The sequence below is a fragment of the Balaenoptera physalus genome, assembly GCF_965194825.1.
Source record: "Balaenoptera physalus genome assembly, chromosome: 4".
NCBI lineage: Eukaryota > Metazoa > Chordata > Mammalia > Artiodactyla > Balaenopteridae > Balaenoptera > Balaenoptera physalus.
In genome coordinates, this window is record NC_138891.1 from 63,823,632 (window position 1) to 63,846,825 (window position 23,194).

The window sequence follows — 23,194 nt, forward strand, 5'->3', positions numbered from 1 at the left end:
ATAGGTTAACTCTTAAAGTGTAATTTTTTAAAAGAAGAGTGGACATAGGAAACTACCCACGGATAACCCCAGTGTGGTTTATGAGCAATTTTCCATGAGTTCACCTAAAAACAACCTTGCTAAACTCATAAACTGCATTTTTGACAGGAATGTGAGGACACTATCTTCTTCTTTTTAATTAATTAATTTTTTGGCTGCATTGGGTCTTCATTGCTGTGCGCAGGCTTTCTCTAGTTGCGGTGAGCGGGGGCTATGCTTCGTTGCAGTGCGCAGGCTTCTCATGGCGGTGGCTTCTCTTTTTTGCTGAGCAGAGGCTCTAGGTGCATGGGCTTCAGTAGTTGTGGCACACAGGCTCAGTAGTTGTGGCTCATGGGCTGTAGAGCGCAGGCTGAGTAGTTGTGGTGCACGGGCTTAGTTGCTCCGTGGCGTGTGTGATCTTCCCAGACCAGGGCTCGAACCCATATCCCCTGCATTGGCAGGCGGATCTTAACCACTGCACCACCAGGGAAGTCCCCGGACAGTATATTCATGCAATGCTTATTACATAACATCTTGATTTTGTTAAAGCATTTGTCTTAGTTTTCCATTATCCTCATTGCTGAAGTAGATTAGTAAATAGTAAGAAGATTTGCAGATGATGAACATCCCTACCCAAAGAGTATTCTTGGTGGCTTAGTATTAATTACTTTCTAGGGATCTTTCATATCCAAGTTTTTTATCATTGATTTGGATGAAGATTTATGGAGTGGCTTGTCGAATTTAGATGGCACCAAGAATTCAGGGTCCCAAATGATCTTGACAGAGTGCAATCAAAATTGTTATGAGATGAAATTTAACAAGGATAAACATTAAGACTTGCACTAGATTCAAATAATTAAGTTGCATGCATACTGGATTGGGAAAATCTAGCTGGACAGGATTTTAGTTGACCACAAACTTAGTGTGAGCCAATTGTGTGTTAAGGCCCAGATAGAGGAAAGTGATAGTACCACTGGGCTATGTGTTGAAAATAAAAACTCTTAAAGATATTTTATGGACTGTTGACAGACTGACCTACATCCCACAACTGGGATGGTGGGAGGTTTTAAAAACAACAGTTAAAAAAAATACTGGGGTTGTTTAATCAGAGGGAAAGTAAGTGGAGACACGGCTGCTTTCAGATGGTGAAGGACTGTCATATGGAGATTTATTGTATTGCAGCAGAGGGAAGGCTAATGTAAGTGGGTAGAAACCAGGAGAAGGTCTGTTTCAGTTGAAAATGACCTAGTGATCGTGTAACAAGTCTTGGACTTCTGTGCCTCCTACTATTGAATGTACTGAAGTAAAGGGATGATGACCAACTAATCAGGAGTGTTTTTTTAAAAGACTTTGTTTTGCTGGGTGGGAAGGTCTGAGAATTCTGTATCGTTATGGAGAAACTCTCATCGGAAACAGGTAACCTCTAATTCAATTAGTTCAAATTCCTAAGACTGGTTTCTATCTCAGGCAAAATACTGAGCATTTACATTTTACCAGCAGGTGGCACTCATGCCTGCTGTCTCAGTTTTAATCTTTACCTTTGAGGAGGAGTCTCACCTTTTCCTTAGAGTCAGAATATATAATGCCATTCAGTATTTCTGCTTTCCTCCAAAGATCAATCAATATTTTGCCCTGTCTTAACTACAGAAGATAACTTTTGGATCTCATGATGTTTTTGACAGGCTGTGGCTTTTATTTATCTAACAAAAGATTTGAACCTATAATTATAATTTATTTGTACACTAGCTAGTAAGATTAAAAGGAATTAAAGTGTTCTCTGCCTCATACGTCTTGAACCTTGCCTTTTCTTCGGGCTGTCTTTCCCATCCCCAAAACAAAGTCAGACAGCAAACAAATCCCTTCTTTGCCCCGCGCCATCTCCCATAGTCTTATGCCTCTTGTTTGTACAATCTTAACAGAGCCGCATATGTTATGCACTGTCTCCATCTCCTTACCTCCCTCTCATTCCGTGTCTGTGAATTCTGTGGCCCCTTTTATTCCTCATCTTATTGGTCCTCAGTAGTATTCAACAGTTAACGGCTCTGGAAACAGTCTGTCCCTTTGGCTTCTCTGGTATCTGAGTTCCCTGCTAACAGTGTTCTCCAGCTCTAAAGTTTCCCAGTGAACTGTGGAAGCATTTTCATGTATTTTGGGTTATTTTATCTTGCTACATTTATCTTTGTTTGTTTGTTTGTTTATGAAACAAAGTAGAGGTATAATAAATAAACCTGAGGCATTTAAAAAATATCGATCAGGCCAAAAAGATTTGAAAAAATAATGTAATTTTAAAATATCTTCAAAGTGAAGCCTTACATTGTTACCAAGCTCTCTTTCCAGCTTCATTTTACATTTCCATGACAGAGAGAACATTCAAGGCCATTGTTGTAGCAGCTGTTGGCATATATTTTTGTATTAAGAGTTCATGCCAAAGAAGGGACAGAGACTAAAAGCTGAATGTAGGGTGAGGCTGTAGAGCTTTCCTTGTCTAACTCATGCTTCCCTGAGATGCTTTGAAGAAAGAAAAACAGTGTTGGTGTCCAGCATGCTGCTTTATCCCTGAGGCTTGTTTAAAAATGCTGGCTCTGGGGAGTCAGATTTTTCCTAGAAGATTATTTTGTTATCATCATACCTGAAAAGAAAAAAAAAGGAAAAATACATATACACATATACACATACAGAGAGCTATCTATATCTGTATAGCTGCTCACGGTGTTTTGTTTGTGTACTAATACTACAATACCAGCTGCTTAGCTCTGAGAGCCCACAGGGATCGATTGATTGATCTATCTATCTATCTTTCTGAGGTGTGCGTGTGTGTGTTCAGGTATGTTTATCTACTTTGCTGTACATGTACATTCTAGGCTTTGTTAGGATTTTGAATCATTATCAAACAATGTGGTTTTCATAGCCTGATTGATTTTTAGAATATAAATTATGCGAATTATATTGCTCCAGAAAGCAAAGGAATCTACATCTGCTATCTCATTTCTTTTCACATCATCCCTATGAAATAGGGAAAGCCAGAGATTATGTCTTAAGCTGGCAGATGGTAAGACAGTCACAGTGCAATAAAATGATCTATTCAGTCGCTCAGACAATTGACATGCTTAAATATTTAGGTTTTCTGTTAGCTCAGAGTTTTATTCACATATCCACATTGTCTTCTTTAATTAATCTTAAATGTACACAGATACGTAACAAGAGAAACAATCTTCTTTGGTCACTTATAGGGCTGTGCATTGAGGAAGAGATTAGAGAAATATTTACTTTTTTTGGATTCTGGAGACCAAAAATTCATCCATTTCTCAGGGGTGGCCTTGTAAGCTTTTGAGACTGAGAGGAATCTTCTTAAAGCAGATGTTGCTTACTGTGTCTGTGTTGAAAGACAGTCAAATCAGCAAGCAGCACACAGTATAGGCTGAACTTAAAGGCAGGAGGGCTAGGCCCTTGATCTTGTAGTATCCCATAGGTTGGCATATGTAGACCAGGTCTGGCTGGATGGACTGAGGGTTTTGCTTCAATGGAAGGACTGGTCTTTTTCCATTCTCTTTTTCTTTAGGACTCTTGTGAGAGCAGCCTTCCAAATGAGTTAAGTGGGGATCATCTGAGCTTGGGCATCAACTGCTCAAGGTGGTTGTATACTAGTCCTGGGAATGTCAGCTGCCTAGCTCTGACCGCAGATCCTGTGGGAAGTTGAGTCAGTGCTTAACCCTTACCACTGGGAAGATGGGGAGCTACTGATCCTACCTAGCTCATTTTCAGGCATCTAGGAGATTGCCACCAGAGATCATCCACTGGACAGTCAGGCTTGTCTCTTCATAATCAGATTCTGGAAAGGAAGGCTTAAATAAGGAAATAGATTTGGCTTTAACTAATGTTTTGTTTATGATTTTAAATGTTCAAAATTGATAAAACCCTGGTTTCTTTAAGAAGCCAGATTGAAAGTGCTAATTTGGATAGGTTAGCCCTATTTAAGTGAGTTGAGTAAGAATAGTCAGGGGCAGGCAGGCGTGTGTATCCTTTTTCTTTTTCTTTTAATTAAATTTTAAATTTTGGGATAGTTGTAGATTCACATTTAGTTGTAAAAATTAATATAAAGAGATCCCGTGTACTCTTAACTCAATTTTCCCCAGTGGGAACATCTTGCAGCATCTTGTATATTGTACAACTACATAACCAGGATATTGACCAGTACAGTGAAGATACAGAATATTTCCATCACCACAGGATCCCTCATTATGCCCTTCTGTAGCTACACCTACTTCCCTCCTGCCCCTAGCCCTTTTTTAGCCCTTGGCAATCATTAATTGTTCTCCATTTCTATAATTTTGTCATTTCAAGAATGTTATATAAATAGAATTTATAGTATGTAACCTTTTGGGAATTGACTTTTTTAAACTCAGCATAATTCTCTGGTGATTCATCTAGGTTGTTGCCTCTATCACGTTTGTTGCTTTTTATCGCTGAGTTGTATTCCATAACATGGATGGATGTACCACAGTTTGATTAACCATTCACCCAATGAAGGACGTCATTGTTTCCAGTTTGGGGCTATTAAAAATAAAGCTGCTATAAACTTGTGTATACTGGTTTCTGTGTGAACCTAAGTCTTCATTTCTCTGGGAGAAATGTCCAGGAGTGCAATTGCTGGATCATATGATAGTTGTATGTTTAATTTTTTAAGAAACTACCAGACTGTTTCCCAGAGTGGTTGCACCATTTCATATTTTCAGCAGCAATATATGAGTGATCCAGTTTATGCACGTCCTCACCAGCATTTGATGAAGTCACTCTCTTTTATCTTTGTTATTCTGATAGATGTGTAGTGATACCTCATTGTGGTTTAACTTACGTTTCCCTAATGACTGAAGATGTTGAACATCTTTTCTTGTGCTTTTTGGCCATTTGTATATCTTCTTTTGTCAAATGTCTGTTCGTGTGTTTTGCCTATGTTCTAATTAGATTGTTTTTTATTTTGCTGTTGAGTTTTGATAGTTCTAGATTTTTAAAAAACATATGCTACATTCTAGCTTTTTGTCAGGTAGGTGATTCTCCCAGTAAGTAGCTTTTCTTTTTATCCTCTTAACAGGGGCTTTTGCAGAGCAAAAGTTTTAAATTTTGATGAAGTCCAGTTTGTTAATTTTTCCTTTTATGCTTTTGGCATCAGGTCTGAGAATTCTTTGTCTAGTCTAGGATCCTGAAGATTTTCTCCTGTGTTTTTTCTAAAAGTTTTATAGTTTTGTGTTTGCACTTAAATCTGTGATGTTTTGAGTTAAATTTTATATAACTTATGAGACTTAGATCAAAGTTTATTTGTTTTTATTTTTATTTTTTTGGCCTATGAATGTCCAAGTGCTCCAGCACCATTTGTTGAAAAAGCTATCTTTCCCCCATTGAATTGCTTTAGCACCTTTGTCAAAAATGAGTTGGGCATATTTGTGTGGGTCTATTTCTCGGTTCTCCTTTCTATTCCATTGACCTATGTGTCTATACTTCTGCCAATACCACAGTCTTGATTACTGTAGCTATGTAGTAAGTCTTGGAATTGGATAAAGTGATTATTCTACTTTATTTTTCATGTCAAAATTGTTTCAGCTATTCTAATTTCTTTGCTTTTCCATATACATTATAGAAAATTATTGTCTGTATCTACAAAATAATCTTGTGAGGATTTTGATAGAAATTATAGTAAACCTATGTATCAATTTGGGCAGAATTGACATCTTTACTATGTTGAGTCTTTTGTTTGTTTGTTTATTTATTTAATTATTTTTGGCCACATTGGGTCTTCGTTGCTGTGCGTGGGCTTTCTCTAGTTGCAGCGAGCGGGGGCTACTCTTCGTTGTGGTGCACAGGCTTCTCATGGCGGTGGCTTGTCTTGTTGTGGAGCACAGGCTCTAGGTGCGCGGGCTTCAACAGTTGTGGCACGTGGGCTCAGTAGTTGTGGCTCGCAAGCTCTAGAGCACAGGCTCAGTAGTTGTGGTGCACAGGCTTAGTTGCTCCACGGTATGTGGGATCTTCCTGGACCAGGGCTCGAACCCATGTCCCCTGCATTGGCAGGCAGATTCTTTCCACTGCGCCACCAGGGAAGTCCACCATGTTGAGTCTTACAGTCTTCTTTGATTTCTTTCATCAGTATTTTCTAGTTTTCAGTACAATTCCTGTACATTAGATTGCATTATTAGATTTATACCTAGTCAGTCTGCCTGCTTGCCTTCCCTCCTCTCCTCCCTTCTTTTCTTTTGCAGTTGTAAATGGTATTGAATTTTTAATTTTGGTGTCCATGTGTTCACTAATAGCATACAGAAATATAATTGGTTTTTTGTGTGTTTATCTTGTATCCTGCAATCTTGCTGGACTCACTTCTTAGTTCTAGGAAGTATTGTGTAGATTCCTTGGGATTTGCTACGTAGACAATCATGTTATCTGCAAACAGGAATAGTTTTATTTTTTCCTTCCTAATCTATGCCTCCCCCAAATCCCCAACCCTTTTTTTTCCCTTTATTTCATGGTTAGAACTTCCAGGGCAGTATTTCCAGGGCTAGAACTTCTTACTGTGTTAAATAAGAGTAGTGAGAGCTGACATCCTTGCCTTGTTCCTAGTCAGAGTGAAAGCATTTGATTTTTCACCTTTAAGTATAATGTTAGCTGCATGTTTGCTGCAGGTACTCTGTCAAGTTGTGGAAATTTCCCTCTCTTTATTTTTTGTAAGAGTTGTTTTTCTTGAATGGGTGTTGAATTTTGTCAGATGTACTTTCTGCACTGACTGATATGATCATATGATTTTTCTGCTTTAGCCTGTTAATATGGTGCATTATATTGATGGATTTTAAATTATTGAACCAGCCTTGCATCTGTGGAATGAACCTCACTTGGTCATGATGTGTAATTCTTTTTATATATTGATGAATTATATATGCTAATATTTTGTTAAGGATTTTTGCATCTTTATTCATGAGGGATTTTGGTCTGTAGTTTTCTTTTTTTGTAATGTCTTTTCAGATTTTGGTGTTAGTAATACTATACAAAATGAGTTGGGAAGTGTTCTGTCCTCTTCTGTTTTCTGGAAGAGATTATATAGAATTGGTATCAGTTCTTTAAACGTTTGCTGTAATTCTTCAGTGAAACCATCTGAGCATAGAGAGTTGGGGGGGGAGTTTTAAAATTATGCATTCACTTTCTTTAATAATTAGAGGGATATTCAAGTGATCTATTCCATATTGAGTGAGCTGTGATAGTGTTTTTTTGAGGAATTGATCCGTTTCATCTAAGCTGTCAAATTTATGTGTGTAGTGTTGTTCATGGTATTCCCTTATTATCCTTTTGATATCTACAGGGTCTATTTTGATATCCCCTGCTTCATTCCTTATGTTGGTAATTGTGTCTACTTCTTATTCTTTGTCAGTCTTGGTAGAGTTTCCTCAGTTTTACTCTCTTTTTTCAATTAACTGGCTCTTTGTTTTACTGACATTCTCTATTGTTTTTTTGTTTTCAGTTTCATTGATGTCTGCTCCTTATGTTCTTCCTTTTGTTTGCTTTGTATTTATGTTGTTCTTCTTTTTCTAAGTTTTTGAAATGAGAGCTTAGGTTAATTTGAGACTTTTTCTGTTTTCTAATGTATGTATTTAATGCTGTAAATTTCCTTTCAGCATGACTATTAGCTGTGTCCTACAAGTTTTGATGTGCTGTATTTTCATTTTCCTTCAGTTGAATGTATTTTAAAATTTCTCTTGTGACTTCCTCATTGATTCATGGGTTATTTAGAAATGTGTTGCTTAGTTTTCAACTGTTTGCAGATTTTCTTGTTATCTTTCTCTTTGTGATTTCTAGTTTGATTCAGTTGTGGTTGGAGAACACATGCTGTATGGTTTCAGTACTTTCAGATTTGCTGAAGTTTGTTTAATGACTCTAGATGTCGTTTATCTTGGAATATGTTCAGTGGGCACTTGAAACGAATTTGCTTTCTGCTGTTGTTGGTTGGAGTGTTCTAAAAATATCATTTGGGTATTTTGATGGTTGATGGTGTTACTGAGTTTGTCTATATCCTTGCTAATTTTCTGTCTGGTTCTGTCAGTTTTTGAGAGTACATGTTGAAGTCTCTAGCAGAATTGTGGATTTGTCTGTTTATCTTTTCAGTTCTATCAATTCTTGCTTCATTTACTTTGCAGTGCTGTTATTTGGTGCATACACATTTAGGATTGCTGTTTTCTTGGTGGATTGACCCTTTTATCATTATAATGTCTCTATTGGTTTATGGCAGTGTTCTTTGCTCCAAAGTTTATTTTATCTAATATTAATGTAGCCACTCCTGCTTTCTTTTGATTGATGTTTGTATCATATGTCTTTTTCTATCAGTTTATTTTCAACCTGCCTGTACTGTTAAATTTGAAGTGAGTTTTTTTGTAGACTTCTTGAATCCATTTTGCCAACCTCTGTCTTTTAATTGGTATATTTAGACCATTTACATTTAATGTAACTGTCCATATGTTAGGGTTTAAGTCTGTCATTTTTTGTTTTGTTTCTTCTCTCAATTTTTCGCTTCTCTGTTTTCTTTTTTCCTGCCTTATTGTGAGTCACTTGAAAATTCTTTAGGATTTCATTTTGATTTATCTGTAGTATATTTGAGTGAATCTTTTTGTATAGCTTTTTATAGTGGTTGCTCTAGGTATTATATTATATATACATTCCAATTGAAGTAGTGTAGAAACCTTACCTGCCTTTATATCCATTTACCCTTTCCTCTTTATAATATATTGTCTTAAATATTTCCTTTGCATTCATTTAGAACCACATCACACAGTATAATTTCTGCTTCAACCGTAAAACATAAGTAAGAAAACTCAAGAGAAGGAATGTCTATTTTATTTACCCTTGTTTTTGCTTGCCATGTTCTTTCTTTCCTGATATGCCAAGGTCCCTTGCTTTACTGTTTCCTTTCTCTTTAGAGAACTTTAATTAGCCATTCTTTTGGAGTAATTTTGCTGGCAGCAAAGTCTTCTTCATCTGAGAATGTCTTGATTTTCCCTTCATTCCTTAAGAATATTTCACTAGATTTAGGATTCTGGGTTGACAGTTATTTTCTTTCAGCACTTGAAAAAATCATGCTACTTCCTCTGGCCTCCATGATTTCTTTTGAGAAATCCAGTCATTCAAATTATTTTTTCCCTCTATCGCTAAGGTGTGGGATCAAACCTGGGCCTCAGCAGTGAAAGTGCAGAGTCCTAACCACTGGACTGCCAGGGAATTCCCAGGTGTGGTCTTTTTTATGCCACTTTTAAGATTTTTTTTTCTTTTGTCTTTAGTTTTCAGAAGTTTTGAAAACTATCTTTGGTGCGGATTTCTTGGATTTATGCTGTTTGGATAAATCTGTGTGTTTATGTCTTTTGCCAAATTTGGGACATTTTTAGCCATTACATCTTTGAGTACTTTTTCAGTCCCACCCTCTTTCTTCTCTCCTTCTGAGACTCTGATATTACAAATGTTAGATCTTTTTTTATAGTCCTACAAGTCCCTGAGTCTTTGTTCACTTTTTTTCAGTCAGTCATTTTTTTTCTCCTTGATTATAAATTTCTGTTGTTTTTTCTTCCAGTTCACTGATTCTTTCCTCTGAACCCTCTATTCTTCTATTGAGCCCATCCTTTGAGTTTTTAAAATTTTCAGTTATTATATTTTTCAGTTCTAAAATTTCCATTTGGTTCTTCTTTATATATTCTATTTCTTCGGTGAAACTTTCTGTATTTTCATTTGTTCCAAGGTTGTTTGTAATTGCTCATTGAAGCACTTTTATGATGGCTGCTTTAAAAATCTTTGTCAGATCATTTTAACATCTCTGTCATCTCAGTGTTGGCATCTATTGATTATCATTTTTAAATTCAGGTTCAGATCTTCCAGGTTCTTGATATAATTTCTGATTTCCTTTTGAAACCTGGCATTCTGGATGTTTATATTGTGAGACTCCACATCTTATTTAAGCTTTCTGTTTTAGCTACTTCCTTCTGATAGTGCCCTGGCAGGGTAAGAGGAGGGGTGCCACTCTATTACTGCCAAATTTGGGTAAAAGTCCAGGTTCCCTACTCATCTTCCATTAATACCTGATGAGGAGTGCTCCTCCTCACTGCTGGACTGAGATGGGAGTTCCTGCTCCTTATTAGTCCTTCCCTGGTACCTCACTGGCTAGTTAGTGAGGCTAGGGGTGCCTCATTGCTGCTCTTCTTGTGGCCTCCATTGACACTGGGGTGAGAGTGGCCTCATTACTGCTGGATTGGGCACTGGTGAAAGTTCTGATTTATAGGCCTCCTCTGACACCATTCCCCAGTGGGGCCTCATTACTCTTGGGTGTAGGTAGGAATTCAGCTCCCAACATGATCTTCATTGCTACTTTCCATGGGGGAGGAGGAAGGGGTTTATTATTGGCTTGTTGGGATTGAAAGTCCTGACTTTCTATAGACTTCTCTGATACCACCCTGATCGGGGAAGGGAGGATTGGAGTACCTTGTTATATTCTGTGTAGGGTGAAAATCTAGGGTTTCCATTCAGCCTTTGCTGGCATGGGTGAGTGTATCAATCAGGGATCTCCAGAGAAATAGAACCAATAGGGGATATATTGTTTGATTTTTTTAATAAGGAATTAGCTCACACAATTATGGAGGCTGAGAAGTCCCAAGATCTGCAGTTGGCAAGCTGGAGACCCAAAAGAGCTGATGTGTAGTTCCAGTCCAAGTCTGAAGGCCTGAGAACCAGGAGAGCTGATGATAAAGTTCTAGTCTGAGAGCTGGCAGACTCAAGACCCACAAAGAGCTGATGTTTTAGCACTGGGGAGGACAACCTGCTTTACTCTGTCTACTGATTCATATGTTAATCTCATTCAGAAACACCCTCACAGACACCCCGGAATAATGTTTGACCAAATATCTGGGCACCTCGTGGTTGATACATAAAATTAACCATCACAGTGGCTGTGGGGCCAGTTTTATCTTACCAGATTCTTCCTTTTTTGTTGTTTTGGCTAGAGAGAGTAAGCTTTTGTTTAGGCTTTTCCGTCTGCACCCATGGGCATTTCCAGGTTGCTGGCTTCTTCAGCTCCAAGCCTGAGACATATGGTTAAAAGAAACCAGGGAACTCAACCACTATGTCGTTCCTCAGATCCTGAGGTCCTAGTTGGTCTGCCTTTTCCTCTCTACCTTTTAGAGTCTTATATTTGTGTTGTATATACTGTTCAGGGTTTTTAGTTGTACAGGTGGGAGGAATAGGGAAAAATATGTCTGCTCCATCTTCCTGGAAGTGGAAATCTCCTGTGTGTCCTCTTTTCAAGGCATTTAAAGGTCCCTTGATAAAGAAAGAAGGAAGTGAGTAAAAGTTTGGAATTGCAGATGGTGAGAGAGCCTAGGCTAAGAGAGCTAAGAAGTCTGTAGGGAATTGGAGTCGGCAAGTGGCATATAGTAGCAGAAATTTGCAAAGAAGTAATTAAAGTCTACACATGTATTCTAATGTACTTGTGTTTTTATTTTTATGAGTGACAAAAGTAAAAAGACTCTAAACCATTTGTAATCCTGCCACAATTCTTAAGTTTTTAATCTCACGTCCCTGCTTAAAAGTCCTTCAGTGGTTTTCCATGACCCTTAGAATAAACTCCGGAATCCTGCACATTTCCCTTCCTCATCCAACACCAGTCTTATCTTTCTGTGCTCTGGTCACAGTGTCTCAGTTTCTTGAGGTTCTATGCCATCTCTTACATCTGGACTTTTCCACAAGCTATTATTGCCTCTCGCTGGAGCATTCTTCCCTACAGTTTGGTTGGTGAATGCTATCTTTCAGGTGTCCATTTAAATGTCACATTCTCAAGAAGGCAGACAGGTAGTCTTTCTTGCTTTCAGTGCCCCTGGCATTCCATAGTTCCCCTCTCTTAACTTTCATCATACTTCATTGGTACTCTTTTAAAAAAGTCTTTGTACCAACGATAAAATATATCTGTTTTGTTAAATATGCATCATTAACATCTAGTATTGTGCCTGGTCCATAGTAGATGCTTTATGTAAACATGGTTGAATTTCACCAGTGGTTTGGTGTATGTCCTTGTCTATATGTCCTGTTGTACACAGTTGTATTACCTGCTTCTGTTCTTTTTTAAACATTCAATTTTTTGGATCAGCTATATATTCATATGATTCAAAAATTTAAAAATGTAAAAATGTGTACAGTGAAAAGTCTCCTTCCCACCCTAATGCTATCTGTCTAGTTTCCCCCCTGCTTCTTGCCATTTTTACTGTTTTCAAATATATTTCTAGGTTTTCTTTTTGTAAATGCAAGCACATATACATGTTTACCTACTCATACATTTGTATTTCTTCCTTTTCTAACACAAATGATAGAAAACTATATTTGTGATTTTGTACACACACACAAATTTTTTTTTTTCACTTAATATGCCTTGGAGGATTTTTTATTTTAAATTTTTTATTTATTTATATTTTATTTTTGGCTGTGTTGGGTCTTCGTTTCTGTGTGAGGGCTTTCTCTAGTTGCGGCAAGCGGGGGCCACTTTTCATTGCGGTGCGCGGGCCTCTCAATGTCGCGGCCTCTCTTGTTGCGGAGCACAAGCTCCAGACGCGCAGGCTCAGTAGTTGTGGCTCACAGGCCTAGTTGCTCCGCAGCACGTGGGATCCTCCCAGACCAGGGCTCGAACCCGTGTCCCCTGCATTGACAGGCAGACTCTCAACCGCTGCACCACCAGGGAAGCCCGGCCTTGGAGGATTTTTGAAATTGGTTCACAGAAAGAATAGTGTCTTTTTTTTTTTTTTTGGTAGTTGCACAGTTTTCCCTTTTTTACTTTTTGACACTGTTGTAAATGGTATTTTTTTAACTTCAATTTTACCTTGTTTGTTTCTAGTTTATAGAAATGCAATTGATTTTAGTATTTGATCTATACTCTTGCTAAACTCACTTATTAGCTCTAATAGCTTTTTGTATATTCCACCAGATTTTCTACATAGACAATCATGCTGTCAGCAATAAAGACAGAATTACTTCTTTTCCAATGTGGATGGCTTGTGTTTCTCTTTCTTGCATTATTACACTGGCTCCAGTATGGCCTCCAGTGTGATGTTGAATACAAACGGCGAGAGTTGACATCCTTATCTTATTCCAGTGTTAGTGGGAAAGCATCAGTCTTAGATTTATAAATATGCTAGCTATAGGATTTTAAAGATGCCCTTTATCAGGTTGAGGAAGTTCTATTCTTAATTTTCTAAGATTTTTTTTTTTTTTTTCAGGAATGAATGTTGTTAGCTTTGGTCAGTTTCTTTTTCTGTCTATAGTGATGATCATATGGTTTTTCTTTTTTCATTTGTTAATTAGGTGATTTATATTGATTTTTTGAATTTTAAAGCAACTCTACATTCCTGGGATAAACCCACTTGGTTATGATATATTATCCTTTCTATGTGAACATCTGTGTTCATGGGGAATGATGATCTGTTTTCTTTTCTTGTAATGCCTTTGAGTGGTTTTGGTATTGGAGTAATGCTGACTTCATAGAATTAGTTGTGAATTATTACCTTCTTTTCAATGTTATGGAAGAGTTGGTATAATAATTAATAATAATAATTGGTATTATTTCTTCCTTAAATGTTTGATAGAATTCACCATTGAAAGTATCAAGGCCTTGAGTTTTCTTTGTAAGGAAGTTTTAAACTACAATTTCTTAGAAGGTTATATATTTCTTCTATTTCTTTTTGAATAAGCATTGGTATTTTCTATCTTTAAAGAAATTCAGCTATTTCATCTAAGTTGTCAAGTTTATTGGCAAGAAGTTGCTCATGGCATTTTCATTACCCTTTTCATATCTGAAGAATCTATAGTGATGTCATCTCTGTTATTCTTTATTTTGTTAATTTCTAATTTAATTTCATTGTGGTCAGAGAATATACTTGTACAACTTGAATCTTTTAAAATTTGCAACTTGTTTTATGGCCTAAAATATATCATTTATTTTAGTAAATGCTCTCTGTATTTCAGAAAAATGTGTATTTTACTGCTGTTGGAGTGTTCTAAAAATGTCAAATTACAGATTTATTTAAAGCTATCAGTTCAATATGTACCACTTTCATTATTGTCTTTATATGTAATCATCAAATGTGATTGGTATTCCTTCTTTGAAGAGTTTTAGAGAAAGTTTATTTTTTAGGTTGAGAGAGCATTTTACTTTCTGATATATGATTCCTTTCTAGTTTTATTGTATTGTGTTCAGATAATGTTTTGTGTACCAATTCTACTTTTTGGAGCTTATTTAGGGTTTTTTTTTGTGTGTGTGTGGTCTAATATATGATCATTAATGTTCCACAAGCACTTGAGATATAATATTTTGTGTATTTTCACAGAAAATCGTTCATTGTCAGTCAGATTTTTAAAATTAATTGTTAGATCTTCTAAACCCTTACCCATTTTTGTCTACCCAATTTCTCATGGACAGTGAGAAGTAAAGTGCCCTGTTAATAGTGTTCTTTTCTCTATTTTTCCTTCCATTTTCTGCCTTAGGAATGTTAGCACCGTATAATTTAGAACGTACCCTGTAGCAATTTGGCATATGGAAATAGGAAATTTATCTTCACTATGATTTATTTATTCATTTAATGCCCTTTTAGCCTGAATTTTACTTTAGCTGATAAACAACCTTTAATCTGATCACAATCCTGATTTTTCTTTGCATGGTATACTTTTGCCTATCGTTTTATTTTCGGTCTTTCCAGATCACTTTGTATTTGTTTCTTGTTTACTACGTAGAGTTGGGTGTTTGCTTTTTTCATATTTTAATCTGAAAATCTTAGGTGAGTTAAACCAAATATTTTTTGTTTTTATTTTTTTTAAAGAAAGCCTTTTACCACTTTATTTTTTACGTGTACTTCTGATATTTACAATTGTGTATTTTATTCCGGTGACTACCTTTGTAATTATAGCATTATATAGTACCCTTGATCCTCTATTTTTTGGGGGCATTGGTCCTTTCTGTTATTAAATTTAGCATATTTTTTTTCCTTCTTTCTCCTCAACCCCTCCTCTATTACCAGATTTTAATCATTATCTTTTATACTGTTAAAAATGCTTCTAGTTCTAAGTTTAATTGTGAGTTTTAAAGGATATCTTTTGACTACCAATTTACAGATGAGGCCACTTAATCTTTTCTCCCCCCGACCTTTTCTCTTTCTCCTCCCAATTTGTCTTCATATAAATCTTTTCCTCATTGTCAGAGGGTATCTGTTTGTTGTTTTAGGCTTACTTTTGTAGTTAAATATAGTTCCTGCTGATCACCAGTGCTTTTGCTATAGTTTTCCCAGTCATTTCTTGGTTGCTGAAGCAGTTTCTTCAAGAAAGGCTAATGAGGGCTTCCCTGGTGGCACAGTGGTTGAGAATCTGCCTGCCAATGCAGGGGACATGGGTTCGAGCCCTGGTCTGGGAAGATCCCACATGCCGCGGAGCAACTAGGTCCGTGAGCCACAATTACTGAGCCTGCGTGTCTGGAGCCTGTGCTCTGCAACAAGAGAGGCCGCGATAGTGAGAGGCCCGCGCACTGCGATGAAGAGTGGCCCCCGCTCGCCGCAACTGGAGAAAGCCCTCGCACAGAAACAAAGACCCAACCAACATAGCCAAAAATAAAAATAATTTAAAAAAAAAAAAGAAAGAAAGGCTAATGAGGGAATTCCCTGTGGTCCAGTGGTTCGGACTTTGCACTCTCACTGCCGAGGGGCCGAGTCCAATCCCTGGTCGGAGAACTAAGATTCCACAAGCCATGCGGTATGGCCAAAAAAAAAAAAAAAAAGAAGAAAAGCTAATGAATCACCACCAATCTCATCAGTAAAGTCTAACTACTCTGAAGCTGTAAAGCTCACAGAATTGGCTGTGTGATTTCCAAAATTCTAATTTTCAATTGAAAGCTTGAATTTTATCATTGGCAACAAATATGTTCATTTTTTCCCCTTGAAGTGACAGCTTGCCTGTGTTCATTTCTGAAAAAATTTTTGTCAGATACTCAAATCTGAATAGATATCTTTTTCAGTCAGTCGTGGTAATCCGTGATAGAAGTGGTTGGTTCAGCTCACAACTCAAACAGTTGTGCAGGTTCTTTTCCTTGAGACAGCTATACCACTTTGCTGTGCAACAGAAATGGCTTATTCCTATTTCTCATTTCATCACACAGAATATTTTTAAAAATGTACTTAAAGGTTGAGATTTAATAAAATTAAAACCACTGCTTCATCAAGGACAGTCGAGTGAAAATGGCATTTTTTCCTTTCCTCTGAGGGCATGACTGTGAAGAATATGATGACTACTAGTATGGATTGGCGCCACTGCCTGGATTCGGGCTAAGGAGACAGCAGTTTTACTGACCCTTGCAGTTACACCATATTTTCAAAAGTAAACACGCTGAAAAATAAAAATGAAAACTTAATATTTTTATGAAAATTAGTTTGATGTCACAAACCCCCTGAGTCTTGAAGACCTCCTGTGGCCTCTCATGAATCAGACTTTGAGAACAACTGATAGGATCTTAATTATGCTAAATGATTAGAAAAAGGCAAAGAAATATAATAGTTTTAAATAATATTTTCTCTTCATGGTAAAATTATGGAGGACATTTTATCTTAAAATATCTTTATGTAATTTTTTAAAATATAAATTTATTTATTTTTGGCTGTGTTGGGTCTTCATTGCTGTGCGTGGGCTTTCTCTAGTTGTGGCAAGCAGGGGCTACTCTTCGTTGCGGTGCATGGGCTTCTTATTGCGGTGGCTTCTTTTGTTGCAGAGCACGGGCTGTAGGCGTGTGGGCTTCAGTAGTTGTGGCACATGGGCTTAGTTGCTCCGTGGCATGTGGGATCTTCCTGGGTCTCGAACCCGTGTCCCCTGCATTGGAAGGTGGTTTCTTAACCACTGTGCCACGAGGGAAGCCCCTCTTTATGTAATTTTCAAATGTTCTTCTGTGAATTCATATTACTTTCATGAAAAAGAAAAGAATATCATGCTTCACATTCTTGGCTGTAAAATGATAGGCTTCTAAATAGAAGGGGACAGAAGTTTAATAAAAGGCACATCTTTTTTTCTAAATATGGAGGACATTTGGGCACAATTTGGCCAAAAGTAAACTAATATGGAGGAGGCTTAAAAAAAAAAAAAAAAAGGGAAGGCTTATGAGAACAATATTTTTTGAGTTTGTTGAGTCTTCAAATTGTTGGTCTCTAGCTTTTATTTTATTTTATTATTTTTTAAAATATTTATTTATTTATTTGGCTGCGCCAGGTCTTAGTTGCGGCACTCACGGGATCTTTAGTTGCAGCATGTGAGATCTTTAGTTGTGACGTGCCGGATCTGTTAGTTGTGGCATGCGAACTCTTAGTTGTGGCATGTGGGATCTAGCTCCCTGACCAGGGGTTGAACCCGGGCCCCCTACGTTGGGAGTGTGGAGTCTTAGCCACTGGACCACCAGGGAAGTAAGTCCCTCTAGCTTTTATGTTGAAAAACATTTTGGCTCTCCTTAAGGATCTTGAAAATACTGTTCTGTTATCGTCTGTCATGGAATGCCACTGTGGGATAATCTGAGGCTAGCCAGGTTGTTTTTTTTCCCTCTCTCAAAATTCATCTTTTTTCCTGGCTATTTCTTAGTTTGGGTAATCCAGTAACTTTACTGCATTGGGTCTCAGTATAATCATTTTAGGCCATTTTTCCCTGGAATAGTATGTGTTCTATTAATATGTAGATTTAAGACTTTTTAAAAAATAATCTCAGGAAAGTTTTCTTGAATTATGTCTTGAACTATTCATTCTGTTCTGTTGTTTTAGTTTTCTTATTCAGGGATTCTAATTACATATACATTGATGCTTTCTCTTTCTCTTCCTCCCCCTTTCCTCCCTCTTTCCCTCTCACCTTTCTCCCCCCAGTTCTCTGCAAGCTGGATATCACCCATTACTGTGCTTACCATCTAATGAGGAAGATAAAACACCATCTTTCTAAAGATACCAGTGATATCCTAATTTATAAATAAAATAAAACTTTCACATCTTATTCATTCTCAATGCTCTATTAAACAGTGATGATCACTCCTTCCTTTTTAAAATTCTGTATCCTGTAGATATCTATGATTGTGTGGTCTTCTGATTTTTAACCTTTGTGACTGTTCCTGAGTTGGATTTTGTTTCCATCCTCTGACCGTATCATAAATATTGGTCTTCCTCAAGATGTAATCCACTGTTCACTGATTTTTATCTCTATTATCCCTGGACAGTTTTATTCATATACAATATTTCCTTTAATGACTTAGAAGTGTGTAATTCTAACCCAGATGTTTCAGATTACTATATCCAGTTTCTTACTATTCAATATCAAAGTAAAGATGTTCCTCAAAGCTATGACAGCCCAAACTATGTTTAGCTTCTTCCTTCTAACACCTCCTCCCATATTCCTTATCTCATTTCATGAAATCTTCATCCAACCATTGCTCAAACTAGAAACTTAGGAGTTTCTTAGACTCCTGCCTGTGCCTTCCAACCCATAACCAATCTGTCAGCAACCTCTACAGTTTTACTTTATAAACAGTGCTTGATTCTATCTGCTGGTTTTTATGCCTACTCTCACTACTCTGCTTTGGTCTCCTGTTTCCATCTTGGACTACTATACTAGCCACCTATCTTCAGTCTTGGCTTTCCAGATCCTCCCATCATAGAATCAACAGAGTGATTTGTCTACATGTATTAATCTGATGGTTACACTCTCCATTATCCCTATAGTATATCCTTAGTACTTAATGCTAGGATAGGCACTTAATTCCTTATTTTATGCCTTTAATAATTCTAAATATACTTTAATAATTTCTACCTGATAATTATAATATTTGAAGTTTTAGGGGTCTCCCCTGCTGTTTGTAGTTTCTGCTGACATTAACTTATGGTATGTTATTTCATGAGATGCTTTAAACTTTTTTATTTTGGGCACATCTTTTGGGGGCTTTATCAGGAGGTCTTATTTTGCCTGTTAAGCAAAGCACTGTTAAGCACTGTTAAGCACTGTTAACTGTTAAACACTGTTTCTGGAATTTTTTTCTTTCAAGTGCTCCAGGAGTATCCTTTTTTCAGGATCACCTTTTGTGTTAATTTCTTGGCCTGATTATTCCCATACTACGGAGATAGTGTAAATTCAAATCCCAAATCCACCTGTGGGCAGGATCTTGATTTAGATTCTTGGAGAGTACAGATTTATCCCCACTGAGTCCAGGCAGAGACAGACAACCTTTCTTGTTAGCTTCCTACGCATATAGGCAGGTTTTTTTGTTTTTTTGTTTTTTCTAATTGCCTTTCACTAAGGAGGCACCTTTCAAGAATCCTGTTTTTAGGAGGATCTTTGCTTTACTTCCTTATGTTGCAAGAATTAAGGCCTCAGTTTGTTTCTGGCATTAAAACCCAAGCTCTTATATGAACAACAAATTTATTGGACAGTCTCAGTGATGGCTCAGGGCTTATTGCTTTAGTTTGCAGTTCCTTTTTCAATTTTAAACCCTGGGTATTGCCCCTAGTTTTTGGGGAGCTCAGCTGTGTATTTTAAAGAGTGTTTGTTATATTTCCTCAATATTTCTAGGAAGTTTTTTTCTCTGCAGATTATTTGTCCCTCTATATGTATTCTCATTCAGGGCTGAGACTTAATACAGCTCTAACACTTTTCAAATCTATGGTTTTAGCTCCTGTTTTTGAAGAATCTAAGTAAGATTATAAATGTAGTCATGAGGAATATTGATAAATAAAGGAAGCGAGATGGATGGGGCAGGGTTAGCCTTTTAGGATTATAGGTCCTTCTGCTTACTTCTCTCTCAGATAATAGTGGTTCCTCAGTTTTTGTTCTTTTTGTCAAAGAAGTGTTAGCATGTGGTATTCTCTTCTTCACATAATGTCTTCTCCCTCCTGATGGGATATTCTTCTGCCCAGAACCTAAGCCTTCCAGGATTTTTAAAAGGAAACCATTGCTCTTCAGCTAGCAGAAAATGAAAGAGTACTGCTGAAATCTAATGCTTGGGTACTTGACAAGTTCTAGTCATAATAAGCTACTGCTCCTCCCTCAAAGTGTTTCTCTTGAAAAAGGCCAAAATTCTGGGTTGCCATTCATTTGATATGAGTCTATACATGATGAATTTAAAATAGTCAAAATATTATGGAACTGAGAAATTAACCTTAAAATAGCTGGTTTGGAGGATTGTGACAAAATATGGACAACCTTAATCACCTGAGCCACCAATGGGACCAACTATATTATATTATCAACTTGATGTATTTTCTTTACAAAGTTGTGAGATAAATACATATTTTTCACGTAATGTTTCTTATAATGTTGTAAACTCTTTATAAACTTGTAATATCTACGTAATATTTTATTTAAATAGCAGATTTACTTAACTGTTTTCCCATGTTGTATATTTAATTTCAATGTCTTCCTCCCTTCCCCCTCCTTCTCCTCTTTCTTCTATTATAGAGCTGCAGTGAATACCTTAATGCGTTAAATTTTTTTTCTTACTAAATGTATTTAGGGTAAATTTCCAGGTAGAATTACTGGGTAAAAGTGTTTTCACATTCTTAAGGCTTTTGACACAGAGTGCCAAATTGCTTACCAAAAGTATGGTACAGAGTTATATTCTCCCAACAATCTAACAGTATCTGAAGCAGACTACTTTCATTATGTGTTGTATCTAACCAGGGGGCCATTGGACAGAGATGCGGTGCTGATGCTTTCTTTACGGTTTCTCTACAGGATATGGTGCCCGTCATAGTTGATTACTGCCTTCTGCTGCAGCGAAAGTGAGTATACATTGCCTGTCAGGTTCAATTATTTTGAGTCCAAGTTGCCTCTTGCTTATATTATAGCAATAATTTACTACTATGAATTCTATGAATTTGACTCAGTAGGTTTTTTTAAAAAATGAATTTACAGAAATTTGATTCTTTAAGAATTTTCAGTCCTAATAAAATTAAATTGTCCAATATAGATGTATCATCTGTGTATTTATGTGGCAGGATAGTGGAGGTGAAGAACATAGCGAAAGAGCAATGCTTAATCACTTAAAGATCTTAAAAGTATATGATACATGCATTATATATATATGCTCTTTTATGAACCATCACTAAAACACAGTATTTCATACCACTCAAAAAAAGGAAAGATTTATTGTGCTTCTTTTTTAAGAGCCTCTTCGTTTAAAGGAAATCACTGTAAATAAACTCTTGATTAGGGTCTGTTCATTTAAATAGTAACTACATAAATTAACCAACACTGTGCTAGTTCATAATTTTTCACACTTATAATAATAGTTAGCTTCCTACATGCCAGGTATTGTTCTAAGCACTTTAATTTATCTATTTTTTATAACAACTTATTTAATTTTTATAACGGTGAGGTAGGTATTATTGTTATCTTCATTTTACGTAAGAGGTTCAAGAGGCAGTATGCGATTAAGTAACTTGCCAAAACTTGCTCACACTTTTTTTGAGGAGCAAAGGTGGGATTCTAATGCAGGCAGCCTAGCTCTTGGGTTCTTGCTCATAACTACCAGCTTGTACCGCTTTTTCAGTGGTGAACAGCTGTGAGGATCCAGTGCAGATACTCCCCAAACCCTATACAACACTGTCTTGACTCCTGAATTGATGTATATTCAGGTTGCCTAAATCATATAAGGTTGGATCATACTTAGAAAGTATCAGTGAAGGTTATCAAGAGGGCAGTTATTTGCTATGTCAGACCTTCAATTAAATCACAAAGAGCTCTAGCTTCTGTTTACTTAGGGCTCAGATTCATTCCAGTGTTTTAGCTATAGTGTTACATGTAATTATCCAGTGAAATATGTTGTATTCTTGGTTGGGATGTTGTTGAAAACATGGTTTTATGTTACACATTGTCTTCTTTATGAGGGCCCAAGGAAGAAATTTCTCTCAGGTGTTAGTACCAGAAATACTTTTGCATCTTCTGAACAGCTAACTCACTTTTAGCTGATGGACAGTGAGTTGTATAGCTAATTATTGTTTCCTAGGGAGCTAGGAGCCATGATATACTAACCTCACCCTAGTTCTTAACTTAGTTTTCTCTTCAGCTCATGTTTTACACTTACACTTCCTTGTTATTTGTCTTATATTTTTTAAAGCAGCCTCAATAGTTTATGGATCAGTTTTACATATTTTATTTCATTTAATTCTCATAATTACAGTGTAAGAGAGGTAAAGTTATCTTCATTTTCAGATGAGGAAATTGAGATGTAGTGATGTTTCTAATACTAATAAGTGCTGGGACCAACCTAAATCTTCAAATTGAGATAATATAAATGAGATAAAATAAAATATCTAAGAGATTAAATTTTGTTTAGAGTAAGAAGGCATATCTTTATAAAACAGATTATTTGTACCTAAATGGTACCTGGCACAAAGTAGCCTGATGGTTGAATTAATGAAGTAATTCTGCCTCTTGGTTTGCAGGGTGACTTGTGATCATTAACTTGAAATCTTGAATACTCTCACAGTGAGATAAAGTTGAAATGACCTGAGCCGTTGTAAGATGGATTATATAGGGAAAAAGAAAAAAAAAAAGGGTTTTTTTTCTTTCAGAAATATTTTCTGTTATTCCCAAAAATATCCCAGAGATAAGTTTTTCTTTTCTTATATGACTTGAAAAGGAAATATTTCCAACTTTATTTAATCTATTGACTGGCTGAGAATGCAATAATTTCTTTATTAAATCAGAGCATCCAACATAGAAGACAAGATCTAGTCTAGATTATCACCAAATTAGAATCTATTTATTATTTCTTCATTTTTATCAGTTTCTTTCTTTCCTTTAATGTTTCCTGATTCCTTAGCATGTTTTCTTCTGGGCTGTGTCTGAAATGAATACAGTATTTGTTTTGGAGATCTCAGAAATACCAGCAGTCATAGTATATTCCTGACTGCCAAGGGGAAGGGAGATCTCAGGGGTCCTTTTCTGAGCTCTTCTTGGTCCTTTTCTCCTTCCTTCATCCAGTCATACACACATACTCCTAGATCCAGGATTGGATATTTTTCCTGAACCATAGTGCAAATAGTATGGCTTCCTTCTCTCTTGACTGTTTCTGAACGCTGAAGACCAGATTGTACTAGATCCTGCTTTTGCTTAGGAGAAGTTCCAACAT

At 36.6% G+C, this 23,194-nt stretch overlaps 1 protein-coding gene across 6 annotated transcripts in view; it reads left to right on the forward strand.

Annotated features, from left to right (window-relative positions):
* Nucleotides 1–23,194, forward strand: part of VPS8 (VPS8 subunit of CORVET complex) — a 277,646-nt gene that overhangs the window by 67,091 nt on the left and 187,361 nt on the right. For all 6 annotated transcript variants that reach the window (XM_082461426.1, XM_082461424.1, XM_082461428.1 and 3 more), the window contains exon 21: nucleotides 20,794–20,840. In XM_082461426.1, the coding sequence (XP_082317552.1) occupies nucleotides 20,794–20,840 (47 nt within the window). The remainder of the gene's footprint in view (nucleotides 1–20,793; nucleotides 20,841–23,194) is intronic.